Source organism: Elephantulus edwardii, unplaced genomic scaffold (assembly GCF_000299155.1).
Source record: "Elephantulus edwardii isolate Elephantulus edwardi_28Jun2011 unplaced genomic scaffold, EleEdw1.0 scaffold00094, whole genome shotgun sequence".
Taxonomy (NCBI): Eukaryota; Metazoa; Chordata; class Mammalia; order Macroscelidea; family Macroscelididae; genus Elephantulus; species Elephantulus edwardii.
The window spans coordinates 11,169,946-11,193,522 of record NW_006399844.1 but is presented as its reverse complement, the minus strand read 5'-3'; the positions used below and the strand labels follow the sequence as shown (position 1 = coordinate 11,193,522).

Here is a 23,577-nt window from a genome sequence, read left to right as displayed (position 1 = left end):
ATGGCGGGCAACTTCGATTCAGAGGAGCGGAGTAGCTGGTACTGGGGGCGGTTGAGCCGGCAGGAGGCGGTGTCGCTGTTGCAGGGCCAGCGGCACGGGGTGTTCCTGGTGCGGGACTCTAGCACCAGCCCCGGGGACTATGTGCTCAGCGTCTCCGAGAACTCTCGCGTCTCCCACTACATCATCAACAGCAGCGGCCCGCGCCCGCCGGTGCCGCCGTCGCCCGCGCAGCCTCCGCCCGGTGAGGGACACACGGGACGGGAGGCCGCGGGCGGGGGTGAGGGCCGTGCAACTCTCCATCCTGGCCGACGGCTTCTCGTAGCTGACCTCCGCCGAGGGTCGTGGGCTGAGTGATGGAGGCACGGGGGCAGTGGGAGGCCTGCTGCCCGGTCCCGTTCCCACCGATGAGAGGGAGTGTGCGGGGGAGGAGGCGGAGGGCTGACCGAGGCCTCTGGGTGTGACTTGGGAGGACGGCCCGGGGGAAGGGGAACTGCTTCGGCCCCAGGGTGGGGCTAGAGCCCCAGCCAGGCTGCAGAGGCTGCGCTGGAAAACGTGGGGACAAAGAGCTGAGGGGGATGTTGGCACTGCGGGGGCATCACTTGGCAGCGGCACCCAGAATGAATTAGATAATCCTACAAGTGGCTTTTGGGCTGGAAGCACTTCCTGCAGTGTTGGAGAGCCGGCTTCGGCTGTACTCCCCTGGTGGCCTTTGGTAGGAAGTCACCTCATACTGCCTGGGAGGGATGGAGACAGCCTCAGGAAACAGGTCAGCTTTTCCCTTTCTTGGACATTTTTTCCAAAATTCTCTTAACCATCTTCTTTTCCCCGTGGAGGACAAAGGTGGTCCTCCACCTTAAGAGCAATTCAAGAGAAAAGTGACGTCTGGCCAGCTGTGCCCAAGAAATCTTAGTGGCCAGAACACAGCCCTCTGCAAGTAAGGGGTTCCGTGTTCTCTAGGTGCTTGATGAGGATCTCTGCAAAATAAAACAGAAATAAGCAAATGAGAAGCATTCTTTCCCTAAAAAGTGAATGGATTTTCTTTTTCCTTGAATTTGAACATTATATTTCATTCTCTCCTTGCTCAGTCAGTTGGGGCTCTCGCTTGAGTCTTAATGGAAATTGGGAACAGACCAAGATGAGTCAGAGTCTCTTGAAAGTTAAATTAACTGCATTGGGTTTTTATTTTTAATTAATGATTATTGAGATTTGACTCGATTGATTAGTAAGGAGTTTTGTGGGGTTCAGAGTAATTCAGTAGTATCTGTGTGATATGACAAGAGCCCTAATGCATTTCACTGTTCCCAAGTTGAGGTAGATTCCTCCTGACCACCCAACATCCAGGCCAGTGTCATATGAATGCAGAGGCTCCTGAACCAGCCTTTGCACATCTATCTTTTTAGGCTTTCCCTTTGTTATTTACTTAGTTCATGTTGTAATTGTTATGTGCCATCAAGTGAAAACCAACTCAGTTGGTCCTCCATCCAGTTTTCAGAGGCAGTAAATCACAGGAAATTGCCCATTACCCATCTTTCTCCCTAGGAGTAGCTGGTGGATTTGAACCATGTTCCTTTGAGTGGACAGCGCACCTCATTACCCACTAAGTCACCAGAGCATCGTGTTTTAACACATTGTTGCTGTTATATACCATCAGATCAAAACAGACTGATAGCTGACCCTCCTGTGGGTCTTCAGAGGCAGTAAATCACACTGAAGTACGTTACTCATCTTTCTCCCATGGAGCAGCTTGTAGATTCAAATTGTGTGCCTTTGGACTGTCAAGCACACCTCCTTACCACAGAGAGAGCTACCTGCTTTAATATAGAGGAAGTTTGCTGAGTGGAAGGAAATAGTTTTCGCAGTCTGGTTAATTTAATAAGCCTACTGTGAAATGAGATTGTTGATGTAACATACTTGCCCTTAATATGTATTGCCGACTCTCCTAAATATGTATATTCCATTTGATGTCACCTGCATGATGGTTATTTCTGTCACATACCGGGATACGGTGAAAAATTGTCATTGAAATTCAGACCTTAACATTTTGTTTGTACATTCTTGTTGCTTGAATAATTAGCAGTTGTTGCAAATGACTTGTTATATTGAATTTTTTCACACCTTGGCATGAATTTATTTCTAATACTCACTTTCCTATAGAACTCCACCTTTTCAAAACAGGTAAGAGTTTAGATTCTTAGCACAAAAGGGAAGTTTGTGAATGGGGTGTGGGAAGGTCATGGACATTGTGGCAATGCTTTCTTCACTGTGCTCCATTTTCTATGGAGAGTGATTGATTAGATTGCCCCCTTTGTAATGATTACTTCATCCCTGTTCTCCACCAAGCTCTTTTTCTTTTTAAACCATGCAGAGGAATTTCTAGAATCTTAGAGAAGTATATACAAAATTAATAGCTTACATTTTATTGACTGCCTGTGCTGTGCCAGGTACTTTGCTGAGTATGTTCTATGCATTATCTCATTTATTTTCTATAATAATCCAGTGAGGTAAGCACTATTATTTCCATTTAATGGATGAGGGAAATTGAAAATCAGAGATTTGTTAACTTTTCCAAGTCATGTAACTCGTGTACACCAGTGACAAAGCCAGAATTTGAACATGGACATTCCAACATAGGAGCTAACGGAATTGTATTCTTTCTTTCAAAGCCAGCTTCCTTTGGAATCCCAGGAGTGTATATAGAAGATTCACTCTTAAACACTTTGGTCTTTGCTCTAGAGTTCCTTGTTCTGTTAAAAGATTAAAAAGAAGAAATAGCAGGTTGAAAACTGCCTCAGCCAGGAAACATCTGCTATCTAAAGGGTGAAGAGGCTTTAAAAGGCAAATTGAATATGGGAAATGAACTTTTTATTTAGAATTACATAGTGTATTTTGTCCGCATGGATAAAATTGATAAGAAATGACACAGCCATAATTTTTAGAGAAAGTAGAATAGACCAGGGATTCTCAACCCTGGTTTTTAAATAAGTTTTTTTAAGCTTCTCTAAAGTTTGTTGCATCTCTTCACAGATTTCATATGTTGCTATTGCCTGGAAGTGGCTATAGAGAGGGATTTGGTCAAGTCTTCAGGTCATGTTAGATTGAGTTTCACAATCGACCTCTTGAGATAGCCTCTGATAATTAATCCACTGACTTCTTCTTGAAACAGTGAGGGGCTTCCTGACCTTAACCAGCATCCTGTGAACAAGATTTAACTTCTATGGGTTAGGAGAGGAGTTTGGAGTTTGGGCTCTGGAGCTTAGGTTTGAATCTTAGCTGCCACTTAATAGTTAGATAATGATAATTTTCTCTACTTCAGTTTCTTCATTTGTGAAAGGGAAAATAAAAGTACTGATCTTGGAGGGTGGTTGTGATGATTAAATGAATTTAAGTATACTAGAAGTTAGAAATGAGCCCAGTATATCTTAAAAAATATTCGATATATTTTGAGGAGACCTATGAGGTGAAGGAGAGTTAAACCCAAATGGAAAACTGCTTTGAGGAGCTTACAAAGGCATTCCCTTTATTTTGGTGAGTGCTAGAGAAACTGTCAGAAAGGGTAAGTGTTAGGGGGAAATGCATCAGGAGGTTTGACAGGTGGATCCAGTTCTGGGGGACAGAATGGTACTTGCTGTTACTATTTAATTCAGAGCCTTTCACATCCTGCCTCAGTGGATGAGGGTAGTGTAAGCTTGTCTCATTAGGGAGAAGGGATGAGAACTGAGAGTAGTAGTTGGCTGTATTACCGTTTCAAGGTTTTCAGGGTGGTTCTGAACCAGGCTGCTTCTCTGAAGATTGTGCAGGACTCCTGATTTACCTGCTGCTACTTTTTTTGTACCTTTTGTTTTCTGTCTTTCATATGTTTACTGCATCTCTGCAGTTCACAAACCTGGCCCTCAAGTCTTACTCTTCTTCATGTGCTTTCTCTTCAACATCAAAATATCCCTTTGTCTAGTGATTCTGGGAGTGTTCTCTGGATTACTCTTTGAGTTTACACTCCTCTAAAAAAATTGTGATTAAATGAATAGGTTTATTTATTGCAGGACTTATTGAAAGCGTTGCTATATCTGTGAATTATCGCCCTCGGGAGAGGCAGCTGTTGGATCTATGTTTTCAAGTCTCCTTGACTACAGAACTCCTCCTGACCCCCCATTTTACTTTAATAAACTCTAAGCCATAACACAAGAATGAATGGAAGTCATCACCTCCCACATACAGAGTTTCAGCCTTGCTCTTGGTCCATCATCACAGTCTACTACAGAACTTTTTGAAGACCCTCAGGGAGGGGAATTGACACAGTGCCTGTAACAGTGGGCTCAGGTATATCAAAGATGGTGAGGCTGTCATAGGACACGGCAAAGTTCAAATTTGTTGCGCGTTGAGATGCTTGAATGGTTCTACTTGACTTAATGGTGCCTAACAACAGCAGAAACACAGAACCTTTTTTATTAAACAAAACTTTTAAGCAGCACCTTAAGGTTCTATGGACTCTCTAGGAAAATGTGGCAGAGTCTGCATGCTGGGATAAACATTACTAAAGGAAATTTCAAAGGTTTGAGGTAGCTCCTAAACTACACTTACTTTTTGTTGATCACCAGTCATGTACTAGTCATTTTTTAGGAATTTTATTATATAAGTGTTTGGCCCAGTTTTACAGAATGAGATACTGAGGACAGAGAGGTTAAATAACTGGTCATATAGCTGTTAATGGGTCAGCTAGTAAATGGCTGATTCTGATGTATCAGAACCAGTCAAGTCTGAATCTACAGAGTACCATATTACTTTTAGAAAGTGGCCTGTTGATAAGAAGCTGCACTCCAATCCCAGAGACACCCAGTTTGAATCCACCAGCAGCTTCACAGGAGAAGAATGAGCAATCTCCTCTCATGTGATTAACTGCTTCTGAAAACCTGCTGGAGGGTCAGCTATGGGTCGGTTCCAACTCTGCGGCACAGAAGACCATGCATCATTAGGCTATTTTCTCAGGTGGAAGCCAGCAACCTTTTTAGCCTTTTATATCAGAGCATCTGGGAAACTTCATAGCAGCCATAGGGAGGATAGAGAAAGTGGCTTGACCAGAAACCAGAATACCCAATGGCTTGTGCTGTTTTTAAGGAGCTCTTGTGCAGTGGGTAAAGTATTTAGTTGCTGATCAATGCAGTTTGAACATGCCATCTACTCCAAGAGAAAGTTGAGCTAGCCTGTGGGGTATTTCTGCTCTGTCCTGTGAGGTCTGAGTTGAGATGGACTGGACTGATTTGGGTTTATATATTGATTGTGTTGTTTCAGAGCTGCACATGGAGAATCTAGCACAGGTGTGACGTAGTCAGTGAGGTTGTCCAGGTCCCACATAGCTGTGAGAACCCAGTTCCTGGTTCTGTTCTCTAGCCTCACTGACTGTATCTCCTTCCTTTCCCGCCCTTCTATTTCCTGCCTCTGACTGTTTGTGGTTGGAAGGAGATGAAATAGGGAAAAGGCGCAAGAACACATAACTGTGGTGAGGTTTAGGCTTATCTGGAACTTAAGTATGTTCTGTTCTCCCTTCTCTGGAGTTTATTTAGATCAGTGTTGCTTGATTGTCCCACCGATCTCACAGTCCCAGCAGTACGCAGAAATAGGCATTTCTCTGTGGAATTATTATAGAATGTTCTTAGAATAACTAGAAAAAATAGTTTACACATCAAGCCAACTGGTAGTTTCTGTTAATGTTTAGGTAAAAATTCTGTGTTTGGATTGCTTTGCAAAAAAACAAATTATGGTTGGCCCAGTTCACGTTCATTCTCTGACATTGGAAAAGAAGTTGAACCAACTTCTACTTTTGTGCCAGATGTGCTGCCAGTTTTTCTTTCTCTTTAGAATTCTTTTTACTGATCCTTCTAAGGGACTTAGCCTAGTAGTCTTGTTCTTTTAAATTGCTTCCCTGTCCCTTCACTTGTAGAGTAATAGAGGAGCCATAACAATGGATGGCAGGGAGTGGTTACCTTTCTTAAAGTGAAAGGGTAACTTGGAGATACTCAAGATATTCCTGCTCTTTTGTTGTGATTTTTTTTGTATGTCATTATGTATTTTAGTTGTAGAAGCACACCTTCACTTGAAGGGAAAACTGGGATATTCTTTAATATTCTGCTTTACTCCTTATTCAACACTATGCTTGTGAATGCCTTCATGTCCCCAGCTACGCTGTGAGCTTCTCACACTGCTTTTCAGTTTGCTTTTTCTCTCACTTCAGAGTTCTGTTGATTAATATCCAAACACTTTGTATTTGCTATCATATTTTGTCTGATGCTTTGGAGGGGCCATTTGAAGGTCAGGCAGACCTTAGAAAAAGGACATCTTGATTGGAAAGGTCAGCAGAAGGAAGACCTTCAAGGAGATGAACGGATACAGTGGCTGCAACAGTGGGCTGGAGCGCAGTGGAGATGGTGAAGGTGGTACAGGACCGGGCAGGGTTAGGCTGTCTTCTACATAGGGTCCCATTGAATTGATGTTGATTTTAAGATACCTCGAGCAGTAACTCTGGCTTCTCTCCCAGGGAGAGAGTAATAGGGAAAATAACTTTATGTGAACTTTATCAGGAGAGCGCCTGTGAGCTGTGATTATAAGAGGCAGGTCTCAGGGGAGCTCTGGTGGCCTAGTGGCAAGGAGCTGCAACTATAATCCCAGAGGCGCATGGTTCGAATCCACCAGATGCTCTGCCGGGGAAGGAGGGAAAATCTCCTCCTGTACCTGTCAGACCTGATTTGACGGTACACTCACACAAAAATAATAAAATTAAAAAAAAAAAAAAAGGCAGGTCTCTACCACTCAACCCTTGAGACCTTACCCATGCAGCTCACAGTGGTCCTGTCCTTTCTTCAGATCCTCCTGGTTTTGAATGGGAATAGTATCCTATCAGTGATCCATCCTACTGAAGATAGAAACTCCAGAATATAGCTCTGGTGTGATCATAACCCAAGTCATTTCACAAGTCCTACACTTGGAGCAGTTGGGGTCATTTATGCTACCAACCCTTCTGTTTGCATTGATGATAGGTAGTATTGGGCTCCACAGTTATTTCAGTTTGGGATTGAGAAAAGGTTAGCATTCTTGAATCTGGGTTGTTCATTTGTTTTAACTTAAAGCCGTGAATACCACAGATGAACTTTTTGTAATATAAGAAATGTGTAAAGTGCAACTACCTTTTTTATGGGTTTTGTTTTTCCCCCCATCATTTGTTTAAGTGACGTGAGGAGGTACTCATCCTGTTTGAGGACTTACTTCCAGGACTAATAGTTTTTACTTCTGTCTAGTTGTTATGTTCAGTTCATAGTGACTCTACAACAGAGACCCTGGGCCACCCTCACAGTCTCCAGCATGCTTTGGTTGTGTCAGTCCATCTTCTTGAGGGTCTCCTCTTTTGCTAATTGCCTGCTTTTCCAGCATGACCTTTTTCTCTTGTGACTGGTCCCTCCTGATAACATGCCCCCAAGTATGTGAGAGTCTCACCATGTTTGCGTCTAAGGAGCTTTCTGGCTATACTTTTTCCAGGACAGGTTTGTTTGTACCTTTTTGGCAGTCTATGATACATTCAATATATTTTACCAGTAATCACCACAATTCAAAGGCATCAATTCTAGTAGGGATCAGAATTTAATTTTTTAATTTTTTTAATTTTGGAAGAAGTATTTTTTAACATTGTACAAAAATATTTAGGTTTTCTTTTTTGAGAGTGGTATACTATACTTATCATCTGGGCTTCCGCAGTCCTGTTTGACAGCTTTAATCACTGGTATTTAGATGGGTGGGACAGTGCAGTGTTGTTAATAGTGGAGAGGGTAGATTGACCATTCTCCCTTAGCACAGGAAAGAGTCAGCATGGAAACCATTAAATACTTCATAGAAATGCTGTTTAAGAACTGGTAACATTTCCTCCTTCGACAATGCTGTAAAAGTCACTTTGACAAGCTAATAGAAATTAGGGTTCATAAGCCACTGTACAATTTTTTCCCCTTCTTGTGTACTGTTGAGTCGGATCTGACTGGAACAGGAAGAGATTGCCCCTCCTTCTCCAGCAGAGTATCTGGTGGATTTGAACCGCGTGCCTTTGGGATTGTAGCACAACCTCCTTGCACTAGGCCACCAGAGCGCGCTTGTACAAAATAGTTGAACTGCAATTTGGCTCAGTGCAACATAAGCTTCAGTGCTGCTTTTCAAGGAGTGTATCTTAAGGAAATAACCGAAAGTTCATTAATAGATAAGAAAAACAATACTCATAATAGCATTGGTTGGTATTACTTTATAAGGACTAAAATATTTGTTCTTAAAAAAAGTTTATGCTGGAGAAGGAGGAACAATCTCCTCCTGTACCAGTCAGATCTGATTTGACGGTACACACACCCCCCCAAACACACACACGCACACACATATAAAAGAATTAAAAAATTTAAAAAAAGTTTGGGAAAATTTTTCTTTTATAATAAGCAATTTTGTTTTCTAATAAGGGGAAAAAGAGTATAAAACTATATCTATAAAAAAAAGCAAAAAACAAACTATATCTATAATAACCCAGCTATAAAAGACATCCCTCTTCCTGGGGGGAAAAGAAGAGACATCTTTGTGTATCTCAAGTATAATCCAGAAATGCTAAATGTGGGCCTATGGTAGGGTTAATGGTAATAAAAACAAAAAATCATGCATATAAAAGTGCTTCACTCTGTTATGCTTGGTATTAGTTTATTTTGGTTGTATTTTAGGATCTAGTGCACAGTATTGTTTTAACATAAAAAAGTTATAATTTTTCATTGTTGCAGTTTTCTTCCCCCTCCCTCAGCCTTCTCTGCAATGCAGTCCTTGTTCCAGATTGTTGTCATACATAGTTTGTTTAAAGGTTCAGTGAAAATGGTTTCATAGTTTGAGTACTTAGTAGAATGCAAGTTACAGATTTATATTCCTCATTTAAACTATTTTACTTATTTGAATTGACTTATATTCATTTCTTAGGCTTGAATTCTAGAATCTCAGATTTTGAAGTATGTACCATGGCCAGGGGCAGAATCATACACATTTTTATCATTAATTTTGAGCATTCTTTAACGTGTCCTAGCTTTTGGACTTTCAGGTTTAATATTTCAGTGTTTTTTTATTTTTCCAAGCATCTTTGTTTACTTTTTTTCATGTTCTGTTTCCTTTTTAAAGAACATTCTGATTTCCATGTTTTCTTAAAGCTTTTACAATTGATAATTAAGCATTTAGCTTTTCATTTTAGATTTTTTGGGGGGGTTTTGGTGTTTTTATGTGATTGGGAGGGTTTTCCTCCTAATTAAGCGTATTTTAAAACTATCAGATGAAATGAAGATCATCAGTCTTAGATGAAAAGTGAGATGAAACTCTTAATATGTTTTTCTTTGTACTTGTTTATTCTATTTACAGTCTGTATGTATTTGGGGGTCTGGTGTATATTTACTAGGGATTGCTGGTGGCATAATCTGTAGCAAGTTGCACAGTTAATCCAAAGACTGCTCTTCGCTGGCCGTTCAAATCCCTGCAGGAGAAAGATGAGCTGTCTCTTCCCAATGTGATTTCCAGTCTCAGAAACATGTTGGAAGAAGGGTTACTATGATTCAGAACCAATTAGAAGGCAGTGAGTAAAGATACTAAGTTTTGTCTACCTCTTCCTGGAAAAAACTACTGGGTCCTTTTACAAAGGAGAGCCTGCTACATTTCATGAAGTTGAAAAAATTGATGCAAAACCTTGAACTTGATGATACTCTGTAAAGGAGATAGCAACAGACTACTGAGGGAATGAACAGAAAGTTGCTGTTGCTCCGGCTCTGATCCAGTAGGAGGAGGGCATGTCCTGACTGGCTGGTTTATCAGGGGGCCTTCTGTTTCCTTCTCTAGGGTGGGCGGTGATGGGCATTTTTCTTTCCAGGGAATGTTTCAACTAGAAAGGAGCCGTGTTTCAGTTTGATAGGAGGAAAAGGGTTTTTTTCCTGATTAGGTGAAATAGATTACCTGATTGATTAACTAGAATGTGAGTGGAAAATGTGTAACGTCTTATTTCATAGCAGCGAGCTGTAACCTAGAGGTCAGTGGTTTGAGTTGACTAGTTGCTCCTTGAAAGATGGCCAGTCTCTTTTTGTAAAGAAGCTCAGTAGAGGGAATGAGTTGGACTCCACAATAGGTTGGGGTTTTTTTAGCTTTTTTTTGATAGTACATCTTCAAATAATACTCTTCTCTGTCTTTTCTAGGAGTGAGCCCCTCCAGACTCCGAATAGGAGATCAAGAATTTGATTCATTGCCTGCTTTACTGGAATTCTACAAAATACACTATTTGGACACTACAACATTGATAGAGCCAGTTTCCAGATCCAGGCAGGGTAGTGGAGTGATTCTCAGGCAGGAGGAGGCAGAGTATGTGCGAGCCCTCTTTGACTTTAATGGGAATGATGAAGAAGATCTTCCCTTTAAGAAAGGAGACATCCTGAAAATCCGGGATAAGCCTGAAGAGCAGTGGTGGAATGCAGAGGACAGCGAAGGCAAGAGGGGGATGATTCCAGTCCCTTACGTCGAGAAGTATAGACCTGCCTCCGCCCCAGTATCAACTCTGATTGGAGGTAACCAGGAGGGGTCCCACCCACAGCCACTGGGTGGGCCGGAGCCAGGGCCCTATGCCCAACCCAGCGTCAACACTCCGCTCCCTAACCTCCAGAATGGGCCCATTTATGCCAGGGTTATCCAGAAGCGAGTCCCTAATGCCTACGACAAGACAGCCTTGGCTTTGGAGGTACATAATGTGCAAAATGTAGAAAGAAGAGATCTGCTGCAGGGTCTCCCTTTCAGACCTCTTAGAGCTTTGTAGGAATGCTGAATACAAGCAACAGCATTGTGATAATGTTGTAGATATTGAACTGATATTGGCATTAAATGTTGGAGGTTTTCTTTTTTATAAGAAAACCTATTTTGGAATAAGTAAGCTTAAAACTGTAATTGAATGTTGTGATTGATCTACTAAATAACTGACTAATAACATTACCTGAATTCATAGGAATTAACCCTAAAAACCCTTTTTCTCATCTACATCCTACTCTGTTTCTTTCTATTTGTCATTGTCTTAAAGGTGGATTCACACAAATTTGAGTGTAATACATGGTTTTTTAATCAAAACATTCAAATGAAACATTCTCACAAAAATGTATTTTTACTTTAAAGGACTTGAGATTCTTTACCATTAATTGCATTTAGTTGAGTAAGAATTCTGGAGGGGACGGACAGGTATGAGGAGGTTCATACCCATATGATTCTAAGGGGCACAGGTTTACTTGGCTTTTGTTTTTTAATTCATGTTATAGCTAAGAAGCCAGTTCCTACTGAGGAGTTAATGTTTACCTTTTACTCGTTAATAGTTATCATTGGTAGCACATTTCTGGCTAACAATTTATATTTGTTCCCCTCTTCAACACTAGTATCTCTTTTCTTTTTTTCATTTTCTTTTCTATTTTCTTGAGTCATTTAAAATTGGTAGTTAAGCATAAAATCTAGAACAGAATTGGCTTGCTGTCCTAGCTTTCATGGTATCTTGGATGCAAGTGAGTAGCTGACTGTCAAGCACAGGATGGAGTTATAAGCACAGCTTATCAAAGGAGGGGCAAAAATGTGTTCTTACAAGCAAGAGTATTGTCTAAACATTATTTTCATTGAGTTATGTTCATCTACTGAGGAGTAGGAACTGCCCACTAAATGAGAGTGTTAGTCCTGAGTGATAGCCTAGATAATGAGCTAGAACTTAATTTGGACCAAGCTCTAATATTACTGAAGTTGAGATTTTTTTTTTTTTTTAGGTTCTGATCTGACAGGTAAGAAAGGAATATACTAGGTGAGTCTTAACAGATTTGACTGAAAATGTGTTTTTTAGTTACATATTTTGAGATAATTTTAGACCTACAACTATCATGTCCCAGCTTTGAAAAATTATTTGTGGTCTAGGTCGCACTAATTTTCCTACTTAAGGCGATAAAAACAACAGAAGCCTCTAGCATTATGTTTTCATTTAAGTTTAGATGTTTTTTTACACTAGCCTCTGTGCTGTGCACATGATGGATGGGACTCTAAACTATTGTAGACCTTGTTAGCCCTGGGCTGGGATGTGAAAGTGACATTCCTGGAACAAGCCAGCTGACACCGAGGAGAGAATAGTTGTCACATTAATTTTGCTTCTACTTGCATTTTCTTTCTCAAAGAGAATTGTTTTTAATGATGCCTGTTGTTAAAGGCTTCACTCTGCTGAAAAATGGTTGAATTTTTCTCCCTGCCATAAAATACAAATCTTACGAAATAAAGAAAACTAGTGTGTGATTTCAGGAAGTTGGATTTTCTGGGATTGCTTTATTACTGAAGATGGGCTCTTTGATAATATGCCCCAAGTAATAGCTTTAAAATACTTTTTCTTATGTATGATTTTGTTTTGTTGTTTGTTTTTTTTTTAAAGTGTTAATTTTGCATCATAGAAATCAAGAACTGAAGAGCCCTTTATAGGTTTCTTAAGGTGATACATGGGGGGCCTCCCTAAAAACAAAGCAAAAAACCCCCTTATATTTAGAGAAGTTTAAACTGTTTGTTCAAACTAATTGGAAGTGGACACATAACAAGCCCGGATTTAATTTGGTGTTCATCTTACCTTATTAAAATCCATTGAACGTTTCCTTTTGTTTTACAACAGGATATCCTTAGCTGCACTGTCTGTATAGACACAGTGCCCCCTCCCCTCTTCTCTACAGGTTTTCATAGATGAGATACCTGGTCTCTGTTATTTCACAACTAGGAGACGAGTAGGAGATAGACTTTCTGAACGTAGCATTCTGATGAAAAAGAATGCATTGCTATTTTAAAGGAGAAATTAACTTGGGTGTATAAATCCAGGTGTGTAGACCAACTAGGCACATTTCAATGGAGTAGTATATTGATAGTGTATAAATTAGAATTGTTGAGTTTTAGAATTGGGCAGGATGCTGGATATATTTGACCAGCCAGCAGTTTTCATACTGGCAGACTGCTCTTCAGTGTCTTATAAGTCCTCAGCACATGCCGAAAGAAGATGCAAGACTGCTTTCTCTTTCTTTCTTCAACCAAAGCCACTCTGCTTAGCTGTTACATACTGAGGTCTTGCTCATACTTTCTTTTAAGGCAGGTTCCTATGCTTTTAAAACAAACCCAAAAACAGTGTGAGAGCTACCTCCCCTCATCTTTCACATAGATGTTTCCTGTGTGATGTACTTGCTTTGATCAGGGTTCCTCACTGTAAGTTATTTGATATTTCATCTCTTTTCCTACCTATCAGATTTTTCTACTGGGATGTAGGCTATAGAAAGAAGGGATTGATAACCAAAATAGTGGTATTCTTCAGTCCACTATAATTTTGTGGGTCATTTAGCTATAATTTGGAGGAGTGGGAAACAGACCCACCTTTTTCTTTTGTGAACTCCTGTTGAAAGCAAACAAATGCATAAGATGAATATTTAGAAATAGAATTACCAGGAGATTGGCAGAATAAAGTAAACAGAGGGCGGGGCGGACAAAAAAAAAAGAATTGCCAGGAACCTTACAACCAATGCAAAGTCATCTTTTTCATTTTTGCTCTTGTTATGTGCCATGGAGTTGCCTGTGACTCATAGTGACCCTAAGTACAATAGCTCTGAACTCTGCCCTATCCTGAGCCAGTCTTACTATCTCTGACACACCTACCCCCATTACCCAGTTATTGTGTTAATCTATCTCATCAATTCCAATTTTTTCTTTTATGGCTTTTTGATAGTAATGAGTCTTGTAAGATTGCAGGTGTTAAAGTTTATTTTATGCCTCAGTAGACTGTCTAGAATATTTATATTATCTGTAAAGGCGCTAATGATAGAGCTACCACTCTGATTCACATTGGCCTTTTGTCTTTGGTGGTAGCATACCAGAGTAGGCAAGCACCATCCTGTGTGTGTTCTTAACCTTGGACCTGTTCTTCAGGGCACAAATAGGAAAAATACAAGATTGTTATGCAGCAGTTACTACATCAAATCCACATCTTCCCTTGTGGAGCTCTAGAAACTGATGTTTGCTAAGCTGTTTTGACCTGTGTATGGAAAATTAGAATAAAAGTTTCTCTGATGTAGTCCTTTATTGCAGAGGAAAAATGAGACTAAAGGACAGATGAACATGAACAAGAAGTCTGTGGTTATCTGGTTTGTCTCTTTCTGAAATTCATAGCAGTACTGTTCTGACAGTTCACTTTTCTCTCCCGTCTTCATTGGACATCTTCATTTTCAACACATAGAATCTCAGTGGGAAGAAACTTTGGAAGTTAGTGATCCATCCAGCCTCTCATGAATTGAAAGCAAGCTCTCTGGTAGCAGTATAGATGATCTTCCAACATTGTTTTAGATACCTCACTGCCAACCATTGTCAAACAGTCCAGAGGTTCTACACTTACTGGTTCACAGGCCCTAGGATTTCAGTATCTTTTTAAAAAATATTATTGGGCTAAAAGAAGATAAAAGAACTTTGTTAGGTAGTTAGGTCCAAACAGTTGAAGTGTAATTAAACCTGTGCATTGTAGAATCTCTGCAAGGTGGAAACCTGCTGGAGAGAGAAAAGTCAAATGTTTCACACTAAAATGAGCAATGTAAAAGAAAAACACCTCCCTTACAGTAGTATTGTATCCTATTATACTGCATCTCATCAAAGATGGAAAACTTTGGAGACCTGGACAAACAGGGCAGTCCTGCTGAGTGCTGCTTTCCACAGTTCTCTATATTTACATCTTCCTAACTTGTGTGTCACTGAATAGGTTTTCAGAGAAAAATTGCATGGGAGATTGCCCACCTTTCACCTACGGAGCAACTGGTAGATAGGAGCTGCCTGCCTATGGTGGGTTGGCAGTGCAACTCCTTAACACTAAGCCACTACAGCTCCTCTAAGTGCATAAAAAATTGCCTAACTAGTGAATAGTATATGTCTTTTAGACCTAGCCCAGTTTCTCAGAGGTTGAAATCCTGTTAAACACTAACACCCTCATTTCCTGTTCCACTTTTATAAGATGCTTTCTTTTTGGATTAACAGTGAAATTCCCAGTGAGACTCTGACACCACAGCTTCCTGAGGTACTTGGCTTTTTATTGTTGTTGTTGTGCCAGCGAGTTGAAATTGACTCATAACTGACCTGCAGCAGGTTTTTCAGAGGCCGTAAGTCTTATGGGAGTAGATTGCCTGTCTTTCTCTCATGAAGCAGCTGGTGGATTTGAACCACTGCCTTTGGGTTGGCAATACAACTCCATACCCACTAGACCACCAGAGTTTATCACAGTATCATTAAAACCCGGTTTTACAGAGATATACAGTATCTTTAGTTGTTTGCTTATATAACTTTGTATTGGGATATGAGTGAAAGTTTACAAGAGCAGACTGTTATTTCATTCATATGTATTTTGGTTTTGGTACAGTCTCCACATTGTATCACCAGTCTTCCCACCATCTCTCTGTGGTTCTTGTTTCCGTTCATTTTTCCATCTTCTCCTTTTGTATCTTCTGAGTTTTATCCTTACACAGATACTGCCCTGGTGATTCTGTGCAGTCGATTGTTCTAAGGACTGAGAACCTCTCCCTGGTATTACTGTTCACATTATAGATCTCTTGTTTGGCCACAAGTTAAAGTGCCACGGGGGGTGATACCTCAGGGCAGTGTAGCCTTGAGGATTCCGCCACTCCCTGAGATCAGTAAGCCTGGCTATTATGGTGATTTTGAATTTTGTTCTGTTAGTACATTTATCTTCCACTTTGACCATGACCTTCTAGTGTGATCACTCTTAGAGCCGTTAGAGGCAACCAGGCACTACGTAGTTCTCTGGTCTTGGTCATAGAGCTTGAGGATCTCAGTTTATGCTGTGAGCTAATTGTTTCCATTTGTCTTTACTCCTCACTAACATAGAGTATAGAACTCCTTGTCCTGTGGACTGTGTCATACCTGTTGACCTTGATGTCCCTTGAGACTATATGGTCCTTATTCCCTGTTTGGTTATAATTAAAAAGTTTATGTAATATTGCCCCCTGTTGGCTCTACTGTATACATGGATATATTTGTAGCACACACAGATACTCAGGTTATAATATCATCTGCCAAATCTGCGCATGATCCTGGTATAGTCCCCTTCATGTGTCCATCTCTCTTCAGTTTGTCGTTCTGCTTATGTATCCACTTGTTAAAATTTGTTGTTAATGTAGGATTGTAAGATATAACATCCTTAAAGGAATGTGATATGATCTAGAGTTAAAATTGTGAACTACCTGGAGCCACATGACATCACAGATGTCAAGTATTGAAATCCATCCCCCCACTGTCAATTTAAAATATTTTGTGTTGCTTCTATGAATTTACTATAACGGCCTGGTGCTATATTTTTTTAGAAACCTCAAATCCACTCATTTGTAGAAAATCTTTATACTAAGATCTGTGTAATCACCCACCTACCTGCCTCTTAACAGGGATTTAGCTTAGTTTCAGCCATTATCAATTGTTGAGCTAAAAAAACATTTTTGGTTTTAGGCAAGAACCAAAGTAAGACTTCATGCTTTTTTTCTCTTCTCTTGGAAGTCTACTAGTTAAATCCCAGTGACTTGCAGCATTCCACCAGTATACCCTTAGGCCAATTTTAGTTCAATTGCAGGTCAAATGAATCATTACACCTGAATTTTTCATATGTGTGTCTAGTAATTGGAAAGATTATAGATGGGCTGTACATATTGCTTAGATCAAGGATCTGCACAGTTATTCTGTGAAGAGCCAGATAGGATATATATCTGCTACCCTATTATAGTCTTTGTCCCAACCAGTCAGAACTCTTGTTGTGATGACACTAACTCTAGGCAAGATGTAAAGGAATCAACATGCTGTGTTCTAGCAAAACTAGTTACGAAAACATCCTGCAGACTGGAGAGACCCATGGACCATAATTTTCTGATACCTGCCCTCTATCGCTTGAGGTTTTAGAAAATGTATATTGTTGTTGAGAAAGAATATACACAACTGAGTATAAACCAGTTCAGCAGTTTCTGTATGTGCAGTTCACTGACACCGATCACAGTCTTCAAGTTGGGCCAATCATTCTCACCCTTTTCTGAGTTCTCCCTTCTTCAGAATGTCAACTCACTGCCCCATGAGCTTCCAGTCTGATCTTTGGATTTGCATATAGTCGAGTGCTGCTAACCCAGAATCCAAGAGATCAGACCCAGTGTTTAAAATTCATTAGTGGCTCTGAGAGAGGAAGTGAAACTCTTCTACAATTGTGATTTACTTGCTAGGAAACCTGATAAAGGGTCTTATGAGAGGGAGCTGACTCAGAACAGGGAGTTTGAGGGAGGTTTTGATGGAGTTTTTTTGTTGTTGTTAAAAAGTACTCAAGGTAGACACACTTTCCTAGTTAAACTAAATAGTAATTTGTTTTTAATATGATTTCAGGGTATATTTTGGCTTCAGGTTTAAAGATTATCAATGATTGCTGTGGTTATTTTCATTTTTTTTTTCTTCAGAAAGATTTACTGATGTATATTTGAAAGTGTTTCAGATAAATCTCCTATTATGCTTCTTTGTATTTGCCTTGCCCTGGTTTTCCAAGGAGCCCTGATAGCGCAGTGGAAGTTAAATACATGTGCCTGTAGCATATAGATCAGTGGTTCAAACCTACCAATTGTTCATCCAGAAAAAGATGTGGCAGTCCTCTCATGTAAACTCTTGGGAGTCCTGTAGGGCAGTTCTACTCTGCCCTGTTGAGTGACTGTGAGTTAGAATTGAAGGCAGTGGGTTAGGGACTTAGTGTTTACTTGGCCTGTGTTTGCTGCCTTGTATTCATTGGCATCCTGAAGCAAACCTGATGTCTAACGCCCTCACTAATGTCTCATGTATAGCAAATACTAAATGTAATGTAATTTCATTTGCAATTTCTTTCTTATTATCATTGGAAAATATTAAGATCAGTGGGATAATCTTTCTCCTGAAACCAGTTCTAGATTTGACTACATCTGCACCATATTTGTGATTGTCATCGAAGGAACTTCAGAGAACTAGGGTAGAAACCAATCTTTGTCAAGTTCCTTGGGATCAGAGAAACAGAAATAGCCACATATGACCCCTTTTACACTTGATAACCTGATTTACGTCGGGAGTCACTCCAAAGAGGCCAAGGACAGACAGGACACAATCAGTTCTTTGGTACTTTTTCCATTATGAGGTGTTTGTGAAGTCTACCTAATAAAGAGGCAGGTCATTTCCTTGTAATATAAATCTGTATTGTTTATTGATAATGCATGTTAGGCATGTTAGGATACCTCCTCCCCGTTTCTTTAATTTTTAACTTTAATTTTTAAATTAGTTGTAATAGAACTGCTTTATACACTGATGAACCCATTAGTTTGCATCTTAGATGCAATATTTCTTAGATATATATAGTTTTACATTGAGGAGAGCTCTGGTGGTATAGTCTGTAGCAAGTTGCACTGATGGGTGGTTCTCTGGCAGTTTGAGTCCACAAGCTGCTGCTGCTGCTCTGGAGAAAGATGGGCAGTCTGCTCCCATGGCAGTTTATAGCCTTGGAGCTAATGAAGGGTCACAAGTGACAGATGAGATTGCCTCAACAGCGGTGAGAGTTTACTTCCTTGATCAGGGTTTCAAGAGTTATGCTTTAGTGGGTTGTTCCTAATAGGAGGAGGAACATTAGTGATACTTCTGTTTCTAAATTAGAAAAAAGATTGTACTTAAGGAGTGGAACACCATGTCTTTTAAAGGCTCCTTCTTCTCCAGCACCTCTCCTCCTATCCCTACACTTGAGGTTGACAGCCACCCATCTCTTTCAGACTGCCAGGGCCTTATGTGGTATCACAGACAGTTCTATTTGGTCTCTTAAGTTTAATCATCTTGCTTTTGGAACTTGACCCCAGAAAACCTTATGTACTTAAACATTTCAGGAGAAAAGACTTCATAGGGTACAAAGGGTTATTTAATTATGATAAGGTCTTCCTCACAGTATTTGTACATCAAGACCACTTTAGAGAGGGTTATTAATGCAGTTGGCTGCTTGCAGTTTTTATCTAATAAAAAGAAAATTTGTCTAGTTGTGGCATAGTTTCTTTATTCCCTGTCATCTAGATCTCTCTGCCAGGGACTTAATCGGCCATGGGGGACAAAGGAGAAGTTTTTGGATTTCTGAGTATAACTTCCCTGAGCCTTCCTCAAGGGTAACAGTCAAAGGAGTCAGAATATTAGAGATGACTCTGATGTTGTCTGTCTAATTTGTACCTTGTTCCTCTCCATTAGTAACATCTTGCCTGTAATAACGCCTACCCATTTCTTAGAAACCTTGAAAAACAATTATATGAGGGCAGGTGATCAGGTGTTGTCATGCTTTTGGAGAAACTAGTATGCTGCTGTGTTACTGGTCAGCAAAGAACTGGGTTAGCCCACATCCCAGCACACTTTTTGCTTCTCAGAGTTCCTTATTATTTTTAAAATAGTGAATTTCTTTTTGGCATATACTAAAGATGTTAGCAGAGTAGATAGACCTGAAGGTCCCACACTATTTTCTTGAAGAAACTAGTCCCTTAATTTTCATCTGGAAGAGAACTCAAAATGAGTGTCAGTTTTGATTTTCACATGAACATACACATCCTCTTTTTCTTGAGGTCAAGAACTTATATTATTCTGGGTAACTGAAAGGGTAAGACTTCAAGTTCACCCAGAGACATCTTGAAAGAGAAGCTACTTTTGAAAAGAGATAATAAAAATCCTGTGGAGCAGAGTTCTACTCTGACATGTGGTATCACCATGAGTAAGAATTGACTTGGCAACTTTTTTTCTTAACAACATGAGTACTTAACAGATAATACAAATAAATACTAAAAATGAGGAAAAGAAGTACACATGTACGTAATTCACAGTTCTTATGTGGTAGAAAGTGAGCTCTGCAGCCTAGTGCTAAGGACTCAAAAGCAGGTGGTTCACGTCCACCAAGCTGCTCTGCTGGAGGAAGATGGGCAGTCTTCTTTGGTGCAGTTCACTGCCACTGAAAACCCTCTGGAGGGTCAGCTGTGAGTCTGCTCCAACTCCACAGTACGTAACAACAACGTACATGGTTTTGGAGCCTGGTGATTCTGAGCTCAAATCCAGCCTTGCCAGAAGCTGTGGTGGTTCTTGACTTGGTTCAGAGTTGTAGTAATCTTAGATAACAGTAGAACAAAATGTCGTCTGGTCTTGCGTATCTTTTTAATCATCACTGTGTATGTATGAGGCCCTTGTTGCACCTGCAGCTGTATAACTCCATCTTGTTGAGGTTCTTCCTCTTCTTCACTGACACTCTACTAAGTATCATAACATTTTTCAGGGGCTAGTCCCTCCTGTTAACATGTCCAAAATACATGAGAAATCTCACTATCCTCATCTCCCAGGGAGGATTCTGACAGCACTACTTCCAAGATATGTTTGTTCTGGCAGGCTATTGTAGATGAAATATTCTTCACTAACATCGTAATTTAAATCTCTTCAGTTCTTTCACTTTCCTTATTCATTGTACAACTTTCACTTGCACTGAGGCAATTGAGAATGCCCTGGCTGGAGGTCAGCCACACCTTAGTCTTAACGAGTTACATCTAAGACTGTTTTCCCCATCTTTTTTTAAGCACTTTTAAGAGGTCTTTTGCCATAGTCAATCTATTAAAAATTTTTTTTAAAAAAATTTTATACTGGTTTGTTTACAAAGTTTGTGTACATTGTTTTTCACACCAGACCATTCTCATTGCTTCCCCCCCCCCCCCAGTACATTTTGTTTCTTGGCTATTGAGTCCATCCATGGTCATTAATTATAAATCTTAGGGAAATCCTTGACAACTTCAATCTTTTCCCCATTATCATGGTGTTGCTTATAGTCTACTTGTGAGAATTTTTTATTTTCTTTATGTTGAGGTGTAATCCATAAACAAGACTGTATATAACTTTTGATCATCAGTATGTGCTTTACTTTGAGCATTTAATGTGCCATCTGTATATCCTAGGCTGTTAATGAGTAGTTTTCCAATCTTGACATTACTCCCAACTTTTCAGATTGTTTGCTCAGTATCCAAATTGAGTAAGTTTGGTGAAATGAGAAGATCCTGGTACATGCTTTTCCTAATCACAGAGTATCATTTTGTTCTCTTTGAACAAATGCTGCTTTTTTTTTTTTTAATTTTATTTTTTTGTGTGCCGTCAAATTGGATCTGACTAGTGCAGGAGGAGATTGCCCTTCCTTCTCCAGCAGAGCATCTAGTGGATTTGAACCACATACCTCTGGGATTGCAGTGTAGCTTCTTGCTATAGGCCACCAGAGCTTCCTGAACAAATGCTGCTTGATCTCTCTACAAACTTTGCAGGAGCACAGTTCTGGAATCCTCATTTTTCTCATGGGAAAGTCTTCTGTTAGGGACCTCTCCAGAGTACTGAAGAGCAATGGTGTCTCTCTGGAGACTAAGGTGCATCTGATACAGGCCATGGTCTATGCATCAGAGAGCTGGACAATGACTAAGGAGCATAGAAGGAGAATTGATGCCTTTGAGCTTTGGTGCTAGAGAAGAGTATTGAAAGTACCATGGACTGCTAAGAAAACAAACAGATTCATCCTGGAAAGGGTTAAACTGGGCGACTCCTTGGAGGCAAGGATTCTGAGGCTCCGTCTAACATACTTTGGACATGTTGTAAGGAGGGACTTGTCCTTGGAGAGGGACATCATGCTTGGTAGGGTAGAGGGACAGCGCAGGAGGGGAAGGCCCTCTATGAGGTGGTTTGATTCAGTGACTGGGGTAATCGGGATGGGAGTATCAGAGACAGTACGATTGGCACAGGACAGAGCAGAGTTTAGGGCTGTTGTACATAGAGTCGCTATGAGTCGCAGGCGACTGGATGGGACATAACAACAACAACCCCTATTTATGAGGGTCCAAAGAGTTGAATGCATTGGCATAGGTAGTAAAGCACATTTTTCTGGTATTCTTCTAGCCAAGATCTCATCTGACAACAGCGGTGATTTCCTTTGTTTGAACATTCTCTTCTGAATCTGGCTTGAATTACTGGCTTATATGACCTTAGATAGGTTATACTGACTTTGAACCTCAGTTTTCTGACTATAAAATGAGAACAGTTCCTATCTTGCAAAGCAGTTTTGAGGATTAGAGAATAATTGCCTTTTTCCCCCCTTAAATTTTATGATTTGTGTCTGTGTGTACCATCAAATCGGATGTGACTGGTACAGGAGGAGATTGTCCTTCCTTCTCCAGAAGAGCATCTGGTGGATTCAAGCCTCTCACTTCTGGGATTGCAGTGCAGCTTCCTGCCACTAAGCCACCAGAGCTCGCTGAGAATAATTTCTATAAAATATTCTCTTCATTATGCTAAAATAGTCTAATAAATAGTAGTTATTAAAAAGAGAAACTAATAAAACAAAAGAGCATGTATACGTCAGAACAACTTGTGTGTATACTTAGAACCCAAATGTTAATCATTAAAACCTACTGCTCTTGTATCAGCAGCCTAACACAGGAGATACTGTGACACCAAGGTTCCTTAAAAGATGGTTATAAGATTCTTCAGTCCAGTCATGTCTGGGAGTCTAGCTCAGCATTGTTCAGTGTTTTGCCGCAGGGGTGAATCCATCATCGGACTATCATAAACTTCAGAGTAAGATAGTTATAATCTTATGTTGTCAAAACTTTGTGATTTTGGTTACAGTAGGAGACTGCAGAAACAAGCAAAGCCATTAAGAGTTTGTTTTTTAATCCTCTCATTGGATCTTAAACAGTGTCAAGTGGCAGTAAGGGAGCAACAAAGTCTACCATTACATGGTAGGTAGCAGGGCTGAGAGGGAGCTGATAGAATTTAGGATTGTGGACTGTACCTCCCCAAATGAGAAAAGGCTCACCTTGATAGGAAAGTAGTTGTGTTTTCCATGAATGCCTTCTGTTGTGTAAGTAGTAGCAAGTGATGCATATACCATGACTGACTGAGGGGTTGTGCAGATGCTGTATACAAGTGAGAAGTGGAATCTTCCCCAGCCCAGGAATTCTGATGCAGGCAGGTAGTTGAAGGATGGTAGGTGCAAAGTGAAAGAACACAAGCACACTCAAGTTATAATTGCTCATTGAGAGGTAGCTAAGATTTCCAAAGAGATACCCTTTTCTAAGATCCTGTCTCTTCTCTGTACTCTGTTTTTCTGCATTGCTAAAAACACTTCTGCCTGCATTAACCACGAATAACCAGTCTGGTGGCTGGGGCTGGGGAGGCATCAAATAGCCGTTTCTGTAATGTCAGCCCGAGAGCAATAACTTGGGCAGGGTATGCCTAACCAGAGAATGGAGTCTTTCAGCTTGCGTTCTGAATTGGAAATAAAGTGCTCTCCTTATTCTCCTCCTGCAGGTCGGTGAGCTGGTAAAGGTTACGAAGATTAATGTGAGTGGTCAGTGGGAAGGGGAGTGTAATGGCAAACGAGGTCACTTCCCATTCACACATGTTCGTCTGCTGGATCAACAGAATCCCGATGAGGACTTCAGCTGA

The 23,577-nt window shown here is 40.3% G+C and overlaps 1 protein-coding gene across 1 annotated transcript; it reads left to right on the top strand.

The window, feature by feature from the left end:
* CRK (v-crk avian sarcoma virus CT10 oncogene homolog) lies at window positions 1-23,577 on the top strand. The gene is made up of 3 exons (XM_006891013.1): window positions 1-241; window positions 10,224-10,759; window positions 23,440-23,577. The coding sequence occupies exons 1-3, from the start codon at window positions 1-3 to the stop codon at window positions 23,575-23,577; spliced, it is 915 nt and encodes a 304-aa protein (XP_006891075.1).